This window comes from Festucalex cinctus, chromosome 5 (assembly GCF_051991245.1).
Source record: "Festucalex cinctus isolate MCC-2025b chromosome 5, RoL_Fcin_1.0, whole genome shotgun sequence".
In the NCBI taxonomy this organism is placed as follows: Eukaryota; Metazoa; Chordata; class Actinopteri; order Syngnathiformes; family Syngnathidae; genus Festucalex; species Festucalex cinctus.
In genome coordinates this window covers 19,274,374-19,292,777 of record NC_135415.1, presented here as the reverse complement: position 1 = coordinate 19,292,777, position 18,404 = coordinate 19,274,374, and the positions used below count along the sequence as shown (strand labels likewise).

The window sequence follows — 18,404 nt, the reverse complement described above, 5'->3', positions numbered from 1 at the left end:
TAATATTAAAAAAAAAAATGTTATTTATCAAAACAACCCCACATCTTGTGCTGTTAGCTCAGTTCGTTAGTTTATATGCTGGCGCTGAATTCATGTCAACGGATTGGATGCATCCATTCATTTCGACGGGAATCAGTCGCCACACCTCAACATGTTTATTCAAAGCGTTCTCGTGAGTGAGGAAGAGAAGAGCGCGGTGACACTCGTGTGTGCGCTCGGCTCAGTGATGGCCGGATGCTGCATGTCGTCCGAGGCCCGAGAGAGGCGGCACGTCAACGCCGAAATCGAAAGGCAGCTGAGGACGGACAAGAAGAACTGCCGCCGAGAGCTCAAGTTGCTCCTCTTAGGTGAGACAGATGTGGACATTGAATACGTGTGTGGTGCTCAGGCCATGATGGTCTACTGACCCTCAGTGGGTCAACACAAAGCAGAATGACATCAAGTATTCTGCATTTAGAAATACATTCAAGATCACTTTTGGAGTTTATTGTAGAGGCAATGATGTCTTGGCACGAAACAATGTCACCAAAATATTGAAAACAGCTCTCAGTGATTGCAGTGCAGCTGTACACACACTGCACACACAATCACAACATCGTAAATATATATTTAAAAAAATAATAATCAGGAATTCATATTCTACTGCTTATTAAAATTTTAATTAATACAATTATAAATTACTGTATTTTTTTAAATTGTTTATCTAGTTTCAAAATTAAATGGAACCATTAATCGATACATTTTATTCATGTATTTTATTGGCAAATAAATCTGCCTCTTCTTTTTATGTCATTTAATGTTCATTTATTGTTATTCTAATGCTTATAAGTTTTAAGTTTAATTTTAATTAATTCGTTTTTTTCGACCTGTTGTGTTTTCCGTTTAATTGTGTTTCATTTTTTTTTTACTTCTCACCTATTTTTTATTTAACCATATGCAATTGCATTTAAATAATTAACTAATTTAATCATATTTTATTCCACTAGTTTTCTTATGACTTATCTAGTTTTTAAATGTAAATTATTTTATTAATGTCATTTATTTGGTTTATTTACATTTCTACTGCTCATCCAGTTATTAAATCAAATTAATTTCCATTTTTAAACATTTAATTAATTGAATGTAACTGTATTAATTAATAGACGTTCTGCCTCTTGTCCTATTCTTTTATGTCATTTAATTTTCATTCACTTGCTTAACCCTAACCCAAATACCTGTCCATATATTTAATATTAAATTGAGTTTTAGTCCAATTTAACACATTTTATGACTTTAATTTAAGCTTATTTTATTTATCAGGATATTTTCTGCCTCTTATTCAGTTTTTTTGTTTGTTTGTTTGTTTTTTACATTATTATTGAGTCACACTTTCCATAAATTTTTTTTTTTTTTTTTAAATCAGTTTTAGTTCTTCATGTCTCTCATTGACTTGTGCAGGTGTACCTAATAGAGTGGCCACTGAGTGTCCCTTGACTTACAATGCAAAAAATCCCCCAAACCTTAACAAACAAAATTGAGCTCTGTACTTATTACTTAGTGTTGTTTTTTTTGTTTCGTTTTTTGTTTTATAATAATTATTAGTATTATTCTAATCATTAATCCAGATTGTCCTCTAATAAATAAATGATTAAACTGGCCAAACTTGCAACCTTGTTTTGTAACTCAGCAAGGCTTGTTTTGGTAACCCCGATGACAAGCGCCTTTCAAGCAAGTGGCGGTCCGGGCGTGGCGGCGGTCCAATGGAGTACCACATAGCTGCTGCGGCTGCCCCTCATGCAAACGAATGCAAATCAAACCTGAAAGCTATCGGACACACGAGCATGACTACATGTTACTATAGTGAGGCAAAACTGTGCAATAGTTCACATCTGCATGCTACTCGTATAGCAAAGTGCTACAAGTTCAAAAGTAGACTTTAACACGTATCTATGCACAACACATTAAGTTATGCAGTCTTCCCTTACTCGTAATATGCCAAAGTTGCATTTCTTGTGTGCAGAAATGTCATACAGAAGTGGCAAAAACATGACTAAGTAAGACTTACAGGATTTGAGTTGTCAATATCCTTGATATCCAGGTTACATACGTGTACTAGTTACTAGTGCTGCAAAACGGTGCTTATTTGGTATCTTTCTTGCATGTGTTCGCTCCAAGCAAATCGACTTGTAAACAAGATGCATTCAAATGAATCAGGCGACATGTTTGCTCAGGTGCCATCTTGTCTTAAGATGTCCCAATGCAAAACTGCACAGGTGCCACTTGTGCCAACAAAAACCAAAAACATTTTTTTTTTTTGCTGCCCAGGAAAATGTAAGAAATATAAAGCATTAACAAAAATGTAATATTATTGAAACAAAATTGTTGGAAAATAGAAAGTGGCTGCAAACAATTGGAGGGAGAATACAAGATAAATTCAAGGGAAAAGGGGGGTCACGTCCGGTCACTGCAGTTGGCCTCAGGTCCTTTTGGCAGTCAAATATAATACAAACAAATCATGCAGCTTTCTCTGTGCACGCGTGCGTGCGTGTTAGGTACTGTACAGACTAGTCGACTTTACAATTCAACAATGATGTTAGATGGAATCTGGTGGCTGCTGGTAGGCAATCATGTGTTTGTGCCCTACTCGAGGAGGTGTAGCCACTTGTGGCAACAGATGAGTTGCGTGATTTAACAAAAAAAAACAAAAAAAACAGTCATGATCATGAAAACTTTGACCCCAATGAACCCGACTTAATATTTGACTAAAAGCCACTACAAAAAAATGTGACCAAAAACCAGGCCCAAAAAGGAAATTCTGACCAAAAATCAAGATCAAAAGATGTAACATGACACACACAAAAAAAGTCATGACAATGATGATGACCAAAACATGATTATGACCCTTACCTAAAACTTATGTGCAAAAACATGAAGTTATCACCCATGACCATGAACAAAAACATGACCACAAAAACCAAGATTAAAAAAAATCAAGGCCAAAAATGATTACCAAAAAAACGTGACCAAAATCATCACCATAACCAAGAGCAAAAACATGTCAACCAAAAATTGCGACCAGAAATCGTGACCAAAAACATGACCAAAATCTGAGCCACAGCTCCATACAAAAAATGACCATGGCTAAAAACAATGACCAAATCATAATAATGTTCATAAATAATGACCCAAATCATTACCACATCGATGACTGCGACACAAGATCACAACTGCAACCCTAACCAAAAAGACCAAGCCCAAAGATCAATATCAAGACCAAAAACCTAGACCTGTGAACAAAAATGACCAAAAAACAACAAACAAAAACCCTGTGCAAAATCCCCATCACAGCCTTGAGCAAAAACATGACCATGGCCTCCAACTATCACCAACAATTTTCAAAAATTACGATGATCATAAATAATGAACAAAATCATTACCACAACCACAACCGAAACACACTATCATTACAAAAAAAAAAAAAGTCAAGAAAATCCTCACCTTGACATGACCAAGACGTAACTGAACCAAATCTGTGTCCCAGGCACGGGCGAGAGCGGCAAAAGCACTTTCATCAAACAGATGAGGATCATCCACGGAGGAGGATACAGCGAGGAGGACAAACGCAACTACGCCAAGCTGGTCTACCAAAACATCTACACGTGCATGCAGACCATGATCAGGGCCATGGACACCCTGCACATCCCCTTCCATGACCCACGCCAGCAGGTAGGAAGGAAAGGCGCTTTGCTGCATAAAATGTACACACGGCATCATTTTTCCATCTCTGCTGTGTGGCAGATGAGCGCCAACATGCTGATGGAGGTGGAAGTGGACAAGGTGGACGACCTCGATCGAGAATACGTGGCGGCCATCCAGAGATTGTGGAATGACGGCGGGATGCAGGAATGCTTCGATCGGCGTCGGGAATACCAGCTGTCCGACTCCACCAAATAGTGAGGCTCGAGCCTAGAACAAAAACATCACCAAAGATTATCATCAAAATGCGACAGAATAATCCTCAACAAAAATCGTAAACAAAAGTCAGGATCAAACCGGTGATAAGAACATGATGACTGTAATGATGATCAAAAAATCTGACCAAAAATAAGGGGAAAATGGTGACATAACCATCCTGACAAAAAAAATAAAAAAAAATCCTGACTGAACCCTTTACGAAAAATTTGACCAACAATTCATATATAAAAGAAAAACAAAATAACCCTGACTAAAAATCCTGCTGCGACCAAAGATCATCAAAATGTGACAAAATACTATAAAATAGTACAAAATGATAATTAATTTAATAAAATGACCAAAAACATGAGCAAAAATGGGATGCAAAATGGTTATAAAAAGGTGACAAAATAATCTTGACTAAAAAATCCTGATGAACGTATGACCAAAAACATGACCCCCCCTTAAAAAAAAAAAAAAAAACTTAAAAAAAAAAAACACTGACCAAAAAAACCCTTACCAGAAATTATGACAAAACATTATGGCCCAAAACATGATCAAAGTCCTAAACAAAAAACAGTACCAAAACATGCCAACAAGGTGACAAAATAATCTTGACTAAAAAATCCTGATGAACGTATGACCAAAAACATGACAGCCCCCCCCCCACCCCCCCCCCCCACCCCCCCCCCCCCCAACCCAACCCGGAAAAAAAAAAAAATGACCAAAAGAAACCTTACCAAAAATTAAGACAACACATTCTGGCCCAAAACATGATGAAAGTGCAAAAAAAATACCCCCCCCCAAAAAAATCCTAATCAAAAATCAGTATCAAAATGTGTTTTTTGTTTGTTTTTTTTTAAGGGGAAAAAAATCATGACCAAAACCCATGACAAAATCCACAAACACAAATAGGCTAAGAAAAAAAAGCAACCAAAATTGTGATAAAAATCTGACGAAACAATCCTGACCAAATACCATGGCCAAAAATACCACCAAAATCCTAATCAAAATGTGACGCAATAACCCTGACTGAAAATCCTGACTAAAGCATGATAACCAAAAAATTCAGCACCCAAAACCCAAACCAAACTTATGACACAAACCTATGACAAAAAAAATAAATAAAAGAAAATCATGATCAAAATGCGACAAAAACCACAATCCTGACTGTAACCCACAACCAAAATCTTATTCAACACTATAACCAGGAAAACCGCAACTGAAAAACACTTGACAACAAAATGTAATTTTCCTGCCTGATTTTCCAGCTATCTCACCGAACTGGATCGCATCTCGCAGCCCTACTACATACCAAACCTCCAGGATATCCTGCGAGTCCGGGTCCCCACCACGGGCATCATCGAGTACCCCTTCGATATGGAGAGCGTCATCTTCAGGTACGGCTCACCTGGCCCAGACAACGAATGCAAACTTAACTTTGCGGCCGGCGGCAGGATGGTGGACGTGGGCGGTCAACGCTCCGAGCGGAGGAAGTGGATCCACTGCTTCGAGGGCGTCACGTCCATCATGTTCCTGGTGGCGCTCAGCGAGTACGACCAAGTTCTGATGGAGAACGACAATGAGGTGAGAGCCGTGACTGCCGCGAATTGATTACGTCACCAAAACCCTGAACAAAAACGTCACCAAAACTTGATCGTAAACACTAACAAAATATGACCCCAAACTTGACCAATAACGTGTCCCTCAAAAATGTCCCCCCCAAAAAAACATGGCTAACAAAAAATTGCCCATAAAAAGTCATTAAAACATAGCCAAAAATAAGCACCAACAAAACCACAATCCTGAAAAAATCATACAAAAAACCCCAAGACCCTAAAAACAAATGACATGACATGACATGACATGACATGACATGACATGACATGACATGACATGAAAAAAAGTCACAAAACCTGACCCCAAAAAAATCATGACTAAATAACCTAATCAAAAAATTATTCAAAAACATGACAAAACTATTAGAACTAATAACATGCTCCAAAAAATAACTACATATCAACAAAACATTCTCTAAAAAATGCCCCAAAATAAGACCAAAAAAAATGGAAACGAAACAAAACCTGACCAAAACTGACCAAAAACTTGACCCCCCCAAAAAAAAATCAGAATTAAAAAATGTGACAAAAATATTAATAATATGCCTTTCATCATGCCCAAATGACATGATTACAAAAACATGATCCAAAAAAGCCCTAAAAACGAGACCCCACCCAAACAAAAAGTTTACCATAAAACATAACCAAAATTACCCACAACTGACCAAAAACTATGACCAAAGTCATGATCCCACTCACAAAATCATGAGAAAACATAATCAAAACATTCTAAAAACAAAATCAGGAACAAAAAACGTTACCTCAAAACCATGACCAAAAACATTAACAAAAAATCTTGACCAAAAACAGGATTAAAAACAAAAACATGACCAACCGCATGACCAAAACATGATCACAATCCATAATGAAAATATGATCAATAACATGAACAAAAATATCATGATCAAAATCATTAAAAAAAAATAATAAAAAACTGATTTAAAAAACAAGGCCAACAACTTGACCAAAAGGCATGATGACCAAAAAAAAAAAATAATCACCAAAAACATGACCCAAAAAATTAATGACCATGTCCTAATCAAAAACTGACACCAATAGTTACAACCAAAACCGTATGACCAAAAACATGGCCACAAAAGTCAGTCAAAAAAAAAAAAAAAAAAAGACCAGATAACATGACAAAAAAGTCATGACCAAAGCATGACTAAAAATCCCAAGAGGACAAATAACGATGTCTTATATTTTATCAGAACCGCATGGAGGAGAGCAAGGCCCTGTTCAAGACCATCATCACTTTCTCGTGGTTCCAGAGCTCTTCCATCATCCTCTTCCTCAACAAGACGGATATCCTCCAGGAGAAGATTCTGCACTCACACCTGGCCGACTACTTTCCACAGTTCTCTGGTTGGTTCCTTCAACAATCATTCACACAATTCTGATTGGACCATTCAAATGAGCTCTGTTAGCATCGTCATAAACTGCATAACAAAATTTGTTTGCTCAGACTGAGTCATATTTGGCCAATAAAGCGAGTAGCCATAAAGATTGTAAATTTCACTGGTGAAGGCAGCACTTCATCACCAAACAAGCATGTCATTTTGTTAATTTGTTTGCAGAGCTATGCATGTGGTGCATGAAAATAAACCACAAAATGACAGCTATTTCCAAATTTTGTGTTTTGTCTGAAAAACATTCTCTAAAAACAACAACAAACAAACAAACAAACAAACAAAACTAAATTGAAACATTCATTTCCAGTTTCTGTTGTTTTTTTTTCCTGCAGGGAAAAAAAAAAACTTTAAAAAAAAAAATCTTCACATTTTTGTTAAAAACATTTTTTTTTGTTTCCAGTCAAAACCCAATGTTCATGAAATTCAATTATACATCTCCAAATTCCAAGGTTATTTTTATTTTTTTTATTTACTATTATTATTTTTTAATTAAAACTAACAGCTGAACAGTCAACATTTTTGGCAAATACTAAAAAAAAAAATGTTAAAAAAAAAAATGTTAAAAAAAGAAAAAAAATTAAACTGTGCACATTGCGACTCCCAACGTACTTTTTCTTAATCTGGATATATTAATAATAATAATAATAATAATAATAATAATAATAAAAAAAAAAAAGCTTTTTAGTTAAAAGCAAGAAATTTAAGTACAAAAGTCACATTTTCTTCAATTAACAATAACAACAGCAATAATGATAATAATGATGATAATAATAATAATAATAATAATAATAATAATAATAATAATAATAATAATAATAATAACCCCCCCCTAAAAAAAAATATATATATACATATATACATTGAGATTTTAGTTTTATAACCAAACCTTTCTTACGTATTTATATACAGTATAACACAAATTGAATCCATGTATTGGATAAAAACAAGCTTCAGCAAAATAATCTTCATCCTAATACACAACGTGTGGCATTTAGGGCCTCGTCAGGACGCGTCGGCGGCTCAGCAGTTCATCTTGAAGATGTACCAGGACCAAAACCCGAATATGGACAAGATCATCTACTCGCACTTCACCTGCGCCACTGACACGGAGAACATCCGCTTCGTGTTTGCCGCCGTCAAGGACACCATCCTGAGACAGAACCTTCAGGTCTTCAACCTGCTCTAAGCACCACATCCCCTTTATGCAGCTAGTTCATACTTTTGATCAATTCATATTTACCCGTGTCAATGGAAGTAACGCTAGCACATTTCCTCAAATAGTGCCAGAGTATTTTGTATCAAATCTGGTATGAATTGAAATCCATTCCAGACTCCAAAACATTTGTTGTGTTTTTAATAGTCACATAAAATTTAACTGTATAACCAACATAATAATAAAAAAAATGTAAAGAAATACATTGGCTTGATACGTTTTAATTACTGTATGTACTGTGGTAACCGTTAGTTGGCGGCGTGCCTTTAAGGGGTGTGGCCTAGAGTGTGTGCTCAGGAGCTAGATTAGGATTGGCCACTGAATGTTTGAGTTGTGGCCTACAGTAGCTCCTTGCGAGTGATCTGTGGCTCTCCTTGCCCACATGGGATGGCATTACAGTACCTTTATTTCCACCATTTTCCTCCCACCTTACTTGAGCAACTTGCTCACATTAAATAAATAAAACTACATCTTATAGCCACTGTATTTATTTACTTATTTGACAAGTGGCACTATTTCACCCTACCCCCCGAAATTATGATTGTTTGGGGAAGTACAGGCCACAGAACAGGCCAATATAAATACATTTGGGGACTCGGCCTCGATTTGAGCATGGGCTATTATTTTAGGAAATACATACATCTGTTTGTATTAATTTAAAATACAGTAATGTTAGGTTATCTGATTTATGCAGTTTTATAGTATTTTAAAAATATTGGTGCCTTACTTACTACCAAGTTGTGCCTTAGTAAAAGTCTCAGAAATTTTGGTAATACAATTTGTATCCATAGTCAATAAACAAGCTAGTGTACTCAATACAAGTTTTTTTGTTTTGTGTAGTGTGGAAGGAGACGCAGACGTAAGCACACAAATTGTTTTTTTTATTCAACAGAAATAAATCACTCCAGTGAACACCTGAAAAACAAAACATCAGCACCAAAATATGACACAAACTTAAAAAAAAAAAAAGTTAATTAGCATTCCCTTCTTTTAAATACTTTTTCCCTGTATTATTAACATAGTTGGCCTGTTATCCAATGAGAGGCATGTGCAAGCATCTCCAAAAAGTTATTCTTAAAAAAAAAAAAAAAAAAAAAAAAAATAAACATGCACCGCCCAAATTGTGATTTACATGGTTTGTAATGAACCCCAACCCTACCCCTTTCTTGCATTTCAAATCCCTAAAAACAAGACACAAAATGAAATATCTCATCTCCAAGTGTTGTGATATTGTGGTCTACATCCAAACACCCCTCCAAAAAAAAAAATGCAGATACAGAAACATGCTTGTCATTGGATGATGACGTGAGATAAAAACATAAAAATTACAGTCTGTTTCCATTATAACCAGTGTGTGAATGAATTTATATATATATATTTATGTATATACATAGCCTACAAGATGACTATACAGCAGTTCAGTATAAAATTGGCATGCGTCGTAACTCACACGCGCGAGTTTTAGCTTGCGGAAACGGATACGAAAAATACTGTAGGTGTCGTGTCGCTGAGTATCAAGTGAGTCATTCCGTGAGCGTTGTGACATTAAAAGTCCAGGGCAAAAAAAACAAAAAAATGAAATGCGATAATTCCCTTTGTTAGTAAACTTGACATTGATTTAAAAAACTCGCACGCATGAACAAGGTCATGTGAACAAACAAAAGGCACTGATGGACATGAGCTCTATTGTGTGCGTTTGGCAAGCCACTTTTGGTTCCAGTTAGCACATGGACCTTCAGCTGCATAGCTAATAAATGCTCAAAATGGCTTCCCAAATGGTCTTGGTCAGTATTTGGGTAAACTGTCCCTGGCGTCTTCCAGTTTAGCGAGAACCCACTGAAAAGACAACAAGAACAACGTCAGAACCTTCTAATCCTTTCTGATGTAAAGAGGACCAACGTAAGAACGGCGACTCACCGTAGCGATCTCAGGTGTCTTGAAGTTAATTATCTTGCCGAACTCTTTGGCGTGGAACACCGACTTGACTCGCTCCTACACAAAAAAAAAATAAAAAAATAAAAAAAAAATAAAAAAAGTTCATGATGTGCTAGCATTAGCATGAAAGTAGCAGGCTACTATGGAGGACCGAAACTCTAAATAAATAAATGACTAAATAAATAAATGACAAAGTGAAAATAAAAATGAATATAACAAAAATATAATTCGAAAATTATATCTAAAAAAAAAAAATATATAAATGGAAATAAATCCGTTTTTATTTTCACTTTTAGTCATGTATTTATTTATTTATTCATTTATTTGGGTATTTATTTAGTCATTTATTTATTTTGAATTTTGGCAGTTTTGGGCCGGACTGCCAAGTCGAAATGTTATTCAAATGAGGGGGCGGAGTCCAACCCAAGACACTTATTCGCTTAGGGCCGCCCCCTCATTTGAATAACATTTCGACTTGGCAGTACTGCCCAAAACTGCCAAAATTCTAAATAAATAAATGACTAACTACGGTAAATAAATAAATGGATAAATAAATAGATAAATAAATGACTAACTAAATAAATAAATGACTAAATAAATAAAGGATTAAATAAATTACTAAAAGTGAAAATAAAAACGGATTTATTTCCATTTATAATTATTATTATTTTTTTTTTACATATAATTTTCGAATGATATTTTATATTAATTTTTATTTTCACTTTTAGTCGTTTATTTATTTTACAAATTTTGGCCGTTTTGGTCCTCCATAGGCTACAGGCTATAAAATGGCGGCGCTCACCTTGGCCTCGATGCGAAGCCGTCGGTTGTCGACGATGGTGGGCTCCTTGGTGAACTCGTCAAACAAGTACTGCCACTCGCAGATCAGCTGACCGAACGTGCCCGTGGTCACGAAGAAAATGCCCCTTGGATGGCAAAAAACAAAAACAAAAAAAGAACATCATGGGAAGCCATGAATGACATCATTGATAATGAAACAGGAGCGAGCGCTTACTTCTTGGTGATCATAAGGAAGTCCGAGTCGTTGACTTTAGCGTGAGCAAAGTAGCGGTATTTAGCAAAACGACCGTTCTCGATTTTCTGCGGAGACGCACACAAAACACAAACAAACAAGGGGTAGGATGTGATAATTAACATTTGTAATGACTTGTTGGGGAGTGTGGTCTTGAAACAAAGACACCGAATGGCAGGTGAAGGTTGAAGATGTCAAAAACTTTATTGAGGGGGACAGTAAAATGGCAACAAAAGTTCTTGATAATGGCAGAAACCTCAAAACAAAGATGGTGAAAAGATGACCACTGATGAAAAAGGGTGTGAGTAAATAAGAAGTACAAATACAAAAATGCATGGAACGGATTACAAATAAATACATTAAAGAAGAATTCAGGCAAAACAAAAAAGCATATGATTGTATGAGGTGCTTTCATGTGTACGCTTTCAATGAGCGCTCGACTTTATCAAAAATAATGGCCTTTATAAAAGAAGAAATAATCATTTGCTAAATTCGTGATTTTTTTTTTTTTTTTGGAGCCAGGAGTGCTAGCTGTCTTCCTCATCCTCATCCTCATCCTCATCCTCCTCCTCACTGCTAGTGAAGTCACTGTGGCTCAAGCTACTCTGTGGACATGACAAGAGAGAAGGTCACATCAGACACACAACGACTTGACAAAACCACTACAGCCTTACTTCAAAGTATTGGTACTCACGATTAGGAGCTAGAAATTAGAAAGCCTTGTTTAAATGCAAAGTTCAAAAAAATTACTTATGTCAAATAAGAGCATGAAAATTGTATATAATGAGTATGAGTATATGATTTATAAATGTATTATGGTATATGTCTAGGAATTTCATGTACATATGTTGCTGGATAATGCACACATCATTTTATTTTTAAAAACATTAACCTAGTATTGGATTAATAATGAAATAAGTTTAAATGTATAATGTATGAGGGGTAGGACTAGATAAGTTTTTAACTTCTTCCTACTCCCTTTTGAACATGTAAACTATGATGACTTTGTTTTTTGTTTTCTTCTTTTCTTTTTTAACTTTTGTTTCTCTGGTGTTTGTTTTTATGTTTATATATTCAATAAATCAATCAAAAAAATTAAACCAATCTAAAAACAAAAAACAAAAAAGTACAACCCTCAAATTTACTTTAAAATCAACATCACGCCTGACATGCAGTACCACCGTCTGCCACTGGAGGTAATAGTAAGCCACTACCTTGCCTGATTCACATAATATCAAAGTAGAGCAAGCATCAAATGTAAAATGTTGCACTTAAGTGTCAACTGCCACTGTAAGCATTGCAGCACAATTAAAAATGGATGATTGTGATAGGCTCCAGCACCCCTTGTGAGGAATTAGCAGTTGGGAAAACGGATGGATGGATGAAACTACGAGTACATTACCCACATGGTTCTCCTTCCTACCTGAAGCATCTGACTTCCGATGCCTTCCCTCTGCTTGTACGGCCGTATGACGCCATCCTCGTGGATAAAGCGAGGCGGCCGCAGGGATTCGACGTCCTGCGACGTCTCCGCCGCCCTAAGATGGCCGCACAAATCCCACACGCCATGTTAAATATTGGTGTGTTCGATTGTGGTTTATAGCAGCTCCTTGCTAGCGTTTTCATTTTGTATTCGAGTGGCCTGTTCAATAAACTGTAAAATATGTCTACAAAAATAAATAAAACATTGTGAAAAAGAGACGCAACCTCTTGATGCCTTGAAAAGTGCTGCTGGCCATGTCGATGATGCCTCCGGTGGGCCTGGCGACGGCGCCCACCAGGCCTTTTCCCACTCCTTTGAAGAAGCCCGCCGCGCCTTCCTTTTGTGCTCCTGCGCAGCGACATCATCACACAATTAAGATATATAAATAAAGTTTGATTGATTGTATTAGCATACAGCTATGTTATGTTCCACTTTATATCATGTTTCCTACCTTTAATGGGTTTGGTGACAATGCCCGTTATTCCGCTGACGAATCCCTAATTCGAAAACATCCCAAATGAGCCTCTGCTCCTTTTCAACCTTAAAAATGTCAAAGTGGTGAACTCCATACCGAGACTAAACCTTTCCCGCCCCTGGTGAGACCCTCTCTGAGGCTGGTGGGCTGCTTGTTCATGGCCTCTCGCCTCTTCTGCTGGTACTCCTCATCCATTGTTATGGCGGCCACGCCCTTGGCCATGGCGCCTGTGATCCTGGAGGCAGCACCGGCTATGCCCCCTGGGGTGTGCATGAGTTTCAATAATTAGTTTATGTCACAAATGATGTGATACCGCTGACAAAAAAAAACACGCAATGTGTACTAAATTTAATTTGTCTTTAAATGTGAAGAAATGCATTAAAAACAATCCTTAGACATCAATAAGTAAATTGAAATTGGACTAAAATTTAAGTATGTTGAAAACTGTTTTAAAATGGAAATAAGAATTAGTATGCACAAATAATACAAATACATACATATACATAAATAGGAAAAAATGCATATTCTATAAGTAATAATAAAAAAAAAAAACTGGAAATTTTTTTTTAAATAAAAACTGACTTAAAGTCCACATAACCTGTCCTTAAATGTAACGGCCTTCAAATTTTAATACTTTAAAAACTGTCTCAATTCAATAGGAAGTAAATGGTACAAGGATGACCAACTTCAAATAGAAATAAATCCATTCAAAACATAACTAACTGCATTTACTTACCTACAGCTCCTCCTACCAGGGCCTTTACTCCAAGGGCCATTCCTTCCACAAATTCCTCTGGCCCCTGGATCGCTCCCTGGGAAACACCGAAACACAAACGCGACCATGTCAGTACAGTCGCACAATCATTTTACGTTTGTGTTTTATTAATTATCACATATTTTGCATGGCATATTTACAACTTGTGTTGTTCATTAATGTGCATTGTCCCTTTCAAATAAAATGAAATAAAATGACAATGGTTAAAAAAAACAAAAAAAAAAAACAAAAAAACAGCTTTGCCATACAAATGAAGCTGCAATGATATTGAAATGATAAACTTGGGAGCTTCCTTCCTTACCTGATAGGGCTCATAGAAGAAGGCTTCCACTCCTTCGGACAGCCCTCTAATCAGACCGAAGGGATTTCCCAGTACATCCAGGCCCAGCACCAGTACGTACATTTGCTTGATTGCCTGAAATATACAGTCGTACCTTGATTTACAAGTTGAATTTGTTCAGAGGCCACATTTGCATTTAACTCATTCACTCCCAGGACATTTTCGCTATTTTACTGGATTTTGACTGATTTTGCAAGGCCCATAGCATATTGTGTCCTATTGCTATAAAAACATGGAACCTACCAAAAGAAAGATTAAAGTCTCTTCTTTCATCAGAAAAAAAAGTGTATTTCTAGCGGTTTCCATTTTGCATCAATTAGCATTAGAACATGGCTAAGTTTCATCATTATTCACAAATCTGTTTAAAATAGTGGGGAAAAGAGCTTTTTGATCTCTTATACTCTGCTGCCATCTGCTGGCCGTTTTTGTAATAACTTCAAGCATTCTCTTCAGTTCAGAGGTTGCATCAAAGCCAAAACGTATAATTACATCTTTGGGAGCATGGTAGTATTTAAAATAGAACGTATTTATACGTTTCGGGGAGTAAATGAGTTAATCTTGAAGAACTGCTTGTTACATAATATTAGGCCTTCTCTGGTAATTTCTAGGTGATTCTAGATCACTGTGGTTACCTGTTTGGAATAATGCCTGACGACTTCCCACTGGAGCTGCTGCGTGGTGCAGAACTGGAACGTCAACTCAAAGAAAGCTAACCTGACATAGAAGAGGTTTAATAGGGAGTCACTTCACTTGATGGTGCGACTTGATTGTTACGCATTATTGGCACATACTTGAAGACGACGTCCTGCACGTCGGTGAGCGTGGCGCCGATACTTTTGAGTAGCAGGTTGAGTGACTGGACGGGTATGAGCTCCGCATCCCTCTTTTCCTTCAGGCCGTCCTCTCCGCCCGTGCTCAGAGAGAAACTCAAGTGGAGCTGGGAAAACACAAAATGTTAATTTAAAATAATAATAATAATAATAATCAAAATCGGTGATTGGTAGAAAAGTCGAAAAAAAAAAAGGTAATTAATTAAAATCTATATTAATCTTTTCACGTGCATGGAGTACCTGGCATTCATTAGAAGTAAGACGTTAATTACACAAAAAGATTTTTCCATTTCATTAAACATGAAAATCATTTTTCTCATGAATGATTTTCATAATACTTAAACCACTTAAATATAATATAGCTTTAATCATTCCCTCCCCCCATAAAAACTAATGATTTTTTAAATACGAATATTACATTTCCCAGAGGGAGCCATCCCAAAGGGATCAATAAAGCCAAGTCTTAGTCTAAAAAAAATTATTGTCTACCTAAATGTAATAATTTTCCTATAAATGAACAGAATTGATTTTTTTTTTTAAATCTCGTGAATGATTTTACTTTTCCAGCATGAATTTGCACACTATATTTTTTACAAAATTACTGAGAATAAACGAGTATTTTAATCTCCCCTGTAAATTACTTAAATAATTTTATAACTCTCTAAATAAATTGAAATTTAATATTTTTAATGAATACATTCAATAATATATTTTAAAACATTTTGTTTATAAATTGACTTAGTAATATAGTTTAAATAATCACAAATTTAGTACCAGTGTATTCAAGGATATTTTAAAATACTTCTTCACATTAATTTTGTATTTTCAAAAAATATTTTCCTTAAATATGATTGAACAAAATGTTTAAACAGTCATTTTCCCATTAATTAATTTCATTGTATATTTATCATTCATGTTTCGGATCCACAAAAAACAAAACAAAACAAACAAAAAACAAAACAAAAAAACAGAAGACTGGCCCTGGGTGATTAGTGGCATTTTTTTGTTGTGTTTGTTTTTGGAACTGTCAAATTGACGCTGTACCTTGATGGGGGAAATGTGGAAGTATTCATAGAGGCTAATGGGAGTGGTATCAGCTGCGGAAACGTGGTTCAGCTCAGTCTTAATATACTCCACGTCTTTCTCAAACAGTTCCACCTAGAGGAAGCACAAACATAGAATAGAATGTAAACTGACACTAGCTCCCAATCTGTCGATCAAACGGTACAAGGAGACGACCTGACCTCCTGTTGCACGCTCGTGGCGCTGGCATCCTCTGGGCTGAACAGATCCAAAATGGCGTAGAGGAAGCCCAAATCCAATTTCAGATCCATTTCTTGGATCAGCACCTTAAAATACCTGAGGAGAAGATGAAGCACCGCACCAATCATATTTGTTCTAATTTATATCCATTTTAAAAACTTTATGACCCACTCTACAAGTGCAAAAATGGCAGTTGAAGAGTCTCCTTACTTGATGCGGGAAATGTCAGAGTGGCCTGCTGCCCTGGTGACGATGCTGAGATCAGTCAGAGGCTTGGGTTCTGTCGGAAATGGCGAAATACGTCAAAATGGAGGAAAAACAACAAATAAAACCTAAATCGGCTCAACAGACCTGCATCCATGGTGACCGACTTTGGAAGCTTAACCGGGTAAAAAACGTAGGGAAAGATGGCTCCTGGGAGCTGATTCTGGATCTGAGCAACATATGTCCAGAACAACAAATTGAGGACATCTTGTTTTACTGTAGTAAACTGACTTCACAATGACTGGACTCGGACCTGGATGTGGTGGATTTGGACCCGGTACGAGCTTTGGCGAGGCGAGACGCTGTACTCCACCTTGACGCCCGGCAAGAAGTGCCTTCTGAGAGGGGCGTCACACGGCTGCAGCAATCGCAAGTCCGTGCCATTGGGAGAGAGACACACCTGCCAGATAACATGCAAAATAATGATGGAATCATTTTTTTCAATAATAATTATAACATTTTGTGAAAATACAGAACACTGTGAAAGGATCAAAATTGATTTAAAATAAATAAATAAATAAATAAATAAATAAATAAATGATAATATAGTTATACATATGTGTCTGACCTGGAAGCTGTTGTCCAGGTCGATGATGGCTTTGTCAACAGGACCGGATTCAATGTACTCTTTGAAGCTTTTCTCCAACATCTCAGCCGCTTCGGTGCCCAGTGGCTTCCACCGGTTCTTCTTCTTGGGCTTCAGTTCCCACACGACGTCAGAACTGTAACAGAAGAGCGACTGTTGGCGCACAAACATGACGTGACGCGGGAGCAAGAGGCGTACCTGGTTATCCCGATGAAGGAGACCTCCTGGCCGCTGCTGTTGTTGACGAGCGACACGCCCACATTGTAGAGCAACAATGTGATTTCCTGCTCGGCCAACTGCGCCTTCTCGCTCTCGCACAGTAGATTGTAGATGCGCGGCTCCTCGGTGAAGAGCACAACACGCTGGAGACCTTGGAGACCAGAGCCATATTTAGTTTGGGGCAAAGAATGTAATGTCAGAAATGTATTTGAACACAGCTGGATTTTACCTTCATAAAAGGAGATAACAAAAAGATTGCCTTCCTTCCCTAGGTTCTCACGAAGATCCTGTGGATGCAAGGAGATGAGGAGGGATGCAATACTCCGTAATGGTGTCCAATACTATATTATACAATGTGTCCATAAAATCTGCATGCAAAGGCAAAAAATGAGTATTTTCCAGGAAATTTAATTTTTGGAAATAATTATTGTCTTTGCAGTAAAACCCATGAATATTTTATTATTTTTTTTTAAATATTGTTTTCGCTATAAAATGCTTGAAACATCTAAATTTCAATTTTAAACACTTATTTGAGCACATAAAATTGAGAACACCTACAAACTAAAAGTGTCTACATATTCATAGTGACAGTGCATATTATTGATATTATTGTGCATCGAGGCACCCATGGAATCTGCGCCTCTGACATCATCCTTTTTGTTTTTTTCTTAATTTTTTTTTAAATGACGGAACTTAAGATCTGCTTTAGCTGTGCAGATGTACCCAATGAAGTACCCAATAGATGTGCATGTTTTTTTTTCCCTGAAAGTTTGATGTGTTTTTACACGCACCTCTTCGCTCTTCAGGTTCCCGCTGTATTTGCCACACTTCCAGCAAAGCTCCCGAGAGCCCGTGGGCTTGGTCCAAGTGTAGTGCACTGCCTTCCCGGCCTCAACCTCCTCCACTTCTGCTGCCTTCTGGGAGCTGCACAGCAAAAAATAAATAAAAATATATCAAACACTGAAAATTACATGTTTTTTGTTGTTTTTTTTAAAACTCCCTCGATGATTGGAAACAACACAAG

General features: G+C 36.8%; 2 protein-coding genes across 7 annotated transcripts in view; one reads left to right on the top strand and one right to left on the bottom strand.

Annotated features, from left to right (window-relative positions):
- Window positions 1-208: 208 nt before the first annotated feature.
- On the top strand, window positions 209-8,150 carry LOC144018614 (guanine nucleotide-binding protein subunit alpha-14-like). 2 transcript variants are annotated; one of them, XM_077520970.1, is made up of 7 exons: window positions 209-347; window positions 3,521-3,701; window positions 3,783-3,932; window positions 5,205-5,333; window positions 5,391-5,520; window positions 6,764-6,917; window positions 7,960-8,150. In XM_077520970.1, the coding sequence occupies exons 1-7, from the start codon at window positions 227-229 to the stop codon at window positions 8,148-8,150; spliced, it is 1,056 nt and encodes a 351-aa protein (XP_077377096.1). In that variant the 5' UTR covers window positions 209-226. The 2 variants fall into 2 exon arrangements, with proteins under 2 accessions (XP_077377096.1, XP_077377095.1); XM_077520969.1 differs by having other exon boundaries at window positions 3,521-3,705; window positions 3,778-3,932.
- Window positions 8,151-9,037: 887 nt separating this feature from the next.
- vps13a (vacuolar protein sorting 13 homolog A) overlaps window positions 9,038-18,404 on the bottom strand; it is a 37,818-nt gene continuing 28,451 nt past the window's right edge. For 4 of the 5 annotated variants that reach the window (XM_077521242.1, XM_077521244.1, XM_077521243.1 and 1 more), the window contains 21 exons: window positions 18,172-18,304; window positions 17,610-17,667; window positions 17,360-17,531; window positions 17,144-17,297; window positions 16,829-16,975; window positions 16,663-16,744; window positions 16,522-16,591; window positions 16,293-16,407; window positions 16,093-16,206; window positions 15,010-15,155; window positions 14,851-14,932; window positions 14,180-14,293; window positions 13,840-13,915; window positions 13,200-13,363; window positions 13,080-13,125; window positions 12,853-12,976; window positions 12,569-12,683; window positions 11,128-11,213; window positions 10,915-11,038; window positions 10,095-10,169; window positions 9,038-10,013 (listed from right to left, as the gene is read on the bottom strand). In XM_077521242.1, the coding sequence (XP_077377368.1) occupies window positions 9,963-10,013; window positions 10,095-10,169; window positions 10,915-11,038; window positions 11,128-11,213; window positions 12,569-12,683; window positions 12,853-12,976; window positions 13,080-13,125; window positions 13,200-13,363; window positions 13,840-13,915; window positions 14,180-14,293; window positions 14,851-14,932; window positions 15,010-15,155; window positions 16,093-16,206; window positions 16,293-16,407; window positions 16,522-16,591; window positions 16,663-16,744; window positions 16,829-16,975; window positions 17,144-17,297; window positions 17,360-17,531; window positions 17,610-17,667; window positions 18,172-18,304 (2,248 nt within the window). In that variant the 3' untranslated portion in view covers window positions 9,038-9,962. Of the gene's footprint in view, window positions 10,014-10,094; window positions 10,170-10,914; window positions 11,039-11,127; window positions 11,214-11,324; window positions 11,751-12,568; window positions 12,684-12,852; window positions 12,977-13,079; window positions 13,126-13,199; window positions 13,364-13,839; window positions 13,916-14,179; window positions 14,294-14,850; window positions 14,933-15,009; window positions 15,156-16,092; window positions 16,207-16,292; window positions 16,408-16,521; window positions 16,592-16,662; window positions 16,745-16,828; window positions 16,976-17,143; window positions 17,298-17,359; window positions 17,532-17,609; window positions 17,668-18,171; window positions 18,305-18,404 lie in introns of those variants that run through there. The other variant, XM_077521245.1, reaches the window with a different exon arrangement.

Coding starts and splice junctions, on each gene's coding strand:
- LOC144018614 (XM_077520969.1), top strand. CDS start 227: ATGGCCGGATGCTGCATGTCGTCCGAGGCCCGAGAGAGGCGGCACGTC. Junction 3,706..3,777: donor TCCATGACCCACGCCAGCAG/GTAGGAAGGAAA, acceptor GCTGTGTGGCAG/ATGAGCGCCAACATGCTGAT. Junction 5,334..5,390: donor ATGGAGAGCGTCATCTTCAG/GTACGGCTCACC, acceptor GGCCGGCGGCAG/GATGGTGGACGTGGGCGGTC.